This window comes from Engraulis encrasicolus, chromosome 23 (assembly GCF_034702125.1).
Source record: "Engraulis encrasicolus isolate BLACKSEA-1 chromosome 23, IST_EnEncr_1.0, whole genome shotgun sequence".
Taxonomy (NCBI): Eukaryota; Metazoa; Chordata; class Actinopteri; order Clupeiformes; family Engraulidae; genus Engraulis; species Engraulis encrasicolus.
Window position 1 is genome coordinate 43,316,095 of NC_085879.1, and position 2,500 is coordinate 43,318,594.

At 47.4% G+C, this 2,500-nt stretch overlaps 1 protein-coding gene across 1 annotated transcript in view; it reads left to right on the forward strand.

Annotated features, from left to right (window-relative positions):
• lgr4 (leucine-rich repeat containing G protein-coupled receptor 4) overlaps nucleotides 1-2,500 on the forward strand; it is a 169,385-nt gene that overhangs the window by 103,427 nt on the left and 63,458 nt on the right. Inside the window, exon 5 of the mRNA XM_063189953.1 lies at nucleotides 1-155. This exon is cut by the window's left edge and continues 61 nt beyond it. Within this exon, the coding sequence (XP_063046023.1) occupies nucleotides 1-155 (155 nt within the window). The remainder of the gene's footprint in view (nucleotides 156-2,500) is intronic.

Below are 2,500 nucleotides of genomic sequence, written 5' to 3' on the forward strand. Positions count from 1 at the left end.
CTTCGGCACCTCTGGTTGGACGACAACAGCCTGACGGAGGTTCCTATTGGCCCTCTGCGTCACCAGGGCAACCTGCAAGCCCTCACATTGGCTCTCAATCGAATCAATCACATCCCAGACCACGCCTTCGCTAACCTGACCAGCCTAGTAGTCCTGTGAGTATATATACACACACACACACACACACACACACACACACACACACACACACACACACACACACACACACACACACACACACACACACACACACACACACACACACACACACCAACAGCAACATGATCTCCAAAAATTCCGTGCTCCTAGACACGGATGTTAATGGCACAAAATCCGTGTCCAGGAGCACGGATTTTGCCATAATTCCGTGCTCCTGGACATGGAAATGTTTTCCGTGCTCCTGGACACGGAATTGTTTTCCGTGATGGACACAGAGAAGTGCTCTCTCTATAGGCTACTCCCACAGCTCTATGTTTCCACAGTCTTGTGTTTTCTCAGGATTTTTCTCATTTCAAATATTTTTTCCAAAAAAGGTTAGGGATAGGGATTGTTTTGGTCTGGGCACAGCTAGTTTTCTTTCATTCATTATATGATTTTGATAGCCTAGCAACCAACTGGAAAAGATATTTCTCAAAAATATGTCTTTAATGACAGGTTAAGGTTAGGGAATGTTTTGGTCAGGGCACAACTTACATTGCTATAGCATTATTTTGTTTAGGATTAGCATTTGGCATGTATTTTCTAATGATAGAGTTACACAGTGCTGTGGTAATAGCCTATAGAAAGCACTTCCGTGTGCCCATCACGGAAAATAATTCCGTGTCCCGGCAATTTTGGCAAAATCCGTGCTCCAGGACACGGATTTTGTGTCCTTAACATCCGTGTCCAGGAGCACGGAATTTTTGGAGATCAGGCTGCACACACACACACACACACACACACACACACACACACACACACACACACACACACACACACACACACACACACACACACACACACACACACACACACACACACACACACACACACACACACACACACACACACACACACACTCAGGGCAGTAGGGTGGTAGGCCACAGGGTCAGTATGGGTCTGAGGGGTCAGCAGATGCTGAAACACGTGTGTGTGTGTGTGTGTGTGTGTGTGTGTGTGTGTGTGTGTGTGTGTGTGTGTGTGTGTGTGTGTGTGTGTGTGTGTGTGTGTGTGTGTGTGTGTGTGTGTGTGTGTGTGTGTGTGTGTGTGTGTGTGTGTGTGTGCAAAGTCGACTCTCTGCGCAGTCAATTGCCACAGAGCTCCAAACTTCATGTGACTGTCAGATAAGCCCCAATTACCCATATTATTAATCATGGAATGGGTCATTCGAACACTGATTAAAATGCATTAAAATGCAGGAAATTGCTTCTAAGAAACGCACATTTTCTTGGGGGAGGACCCCCAAACCGCCCGTCCAAAAAATGCCTGCACCCCATTGTCACAGACGAGTTCCCACGGCTCATGATGTGACTGTCAGATAAGCCCAATTACGCATATTATTCATCATGGAATGGGTTTGCATGGCCGAGCAGCTGCATCCAAGACATACATCACCCAGTTTAATGCATGGTGTTGGCTGCAGTTGTGTAAAGCCTGCCACCATTTGACTCAAGAGCAGTGGAGACACGTTCTCTGGAGTGTTCCCACCTGTCCTGCTGGGATTGGAGGTTGCCAGGAAAATGGCACATTTCTTTTTTCTAAAAGTTATTTTTATGGGCTTTTTGGGCCTTTATTTCAGATAGGATAGTGAAGGTGAGACAGGAAGTGAGTGTAGAGAGAGATGGGGTAGGGCTGGGAAATGACCCCGGACGGACTCGAACCGGGGTCCCCATGGGCATGCAAGCCCAAGTGTGGGGGGCTTAGCGCGCCGCGCCACAGCGCCCTCCGAAAATGGCACATTTCTGACTGCATTGTGCCTAGTGTGAAATTTGGTGGATGAGGAAATATGGTGTGTGATTGTGTTTCAGGAGTTGGGCTTGGCCCCCCTTAGTTCCAGTGAAATTAACTTTGAATGCTTCAGGATACCAACACATTTTGGACAAAACATGACTGGGCACCAGTGCACAAAGCAGCAAAGACTGTAAAAACATGGTGTGGCAGAGTCTAGTATAGATGAACTTGACTGGTCTGCACAGTCAAGTCCTAACCTGAACCCAATAGAACACCTTTGGGATGAGAGTGGATGGACCAAAGAGGTTTGAGACAAGAGGGCTCACTCAGGTCATAACAGCGTAGTACGAAATGATGGGAGTACGGAAATGTTATTCTTCTTCTACGGTCAGTATTGGAAGCATCAGGGAAGCATGCAATGACACTTCCGCGAGGGTCGGAGTGTGGAACAGGTCATAGGACAGCGTGAATGTTTGTCAGCTGTCCTTAATTACCCCCAGCAATTACTGCTGACCAACAGCTGACGTTAATTTGGCCACAAATTGTCCATCATGGTGTCGCCCCCACTGAC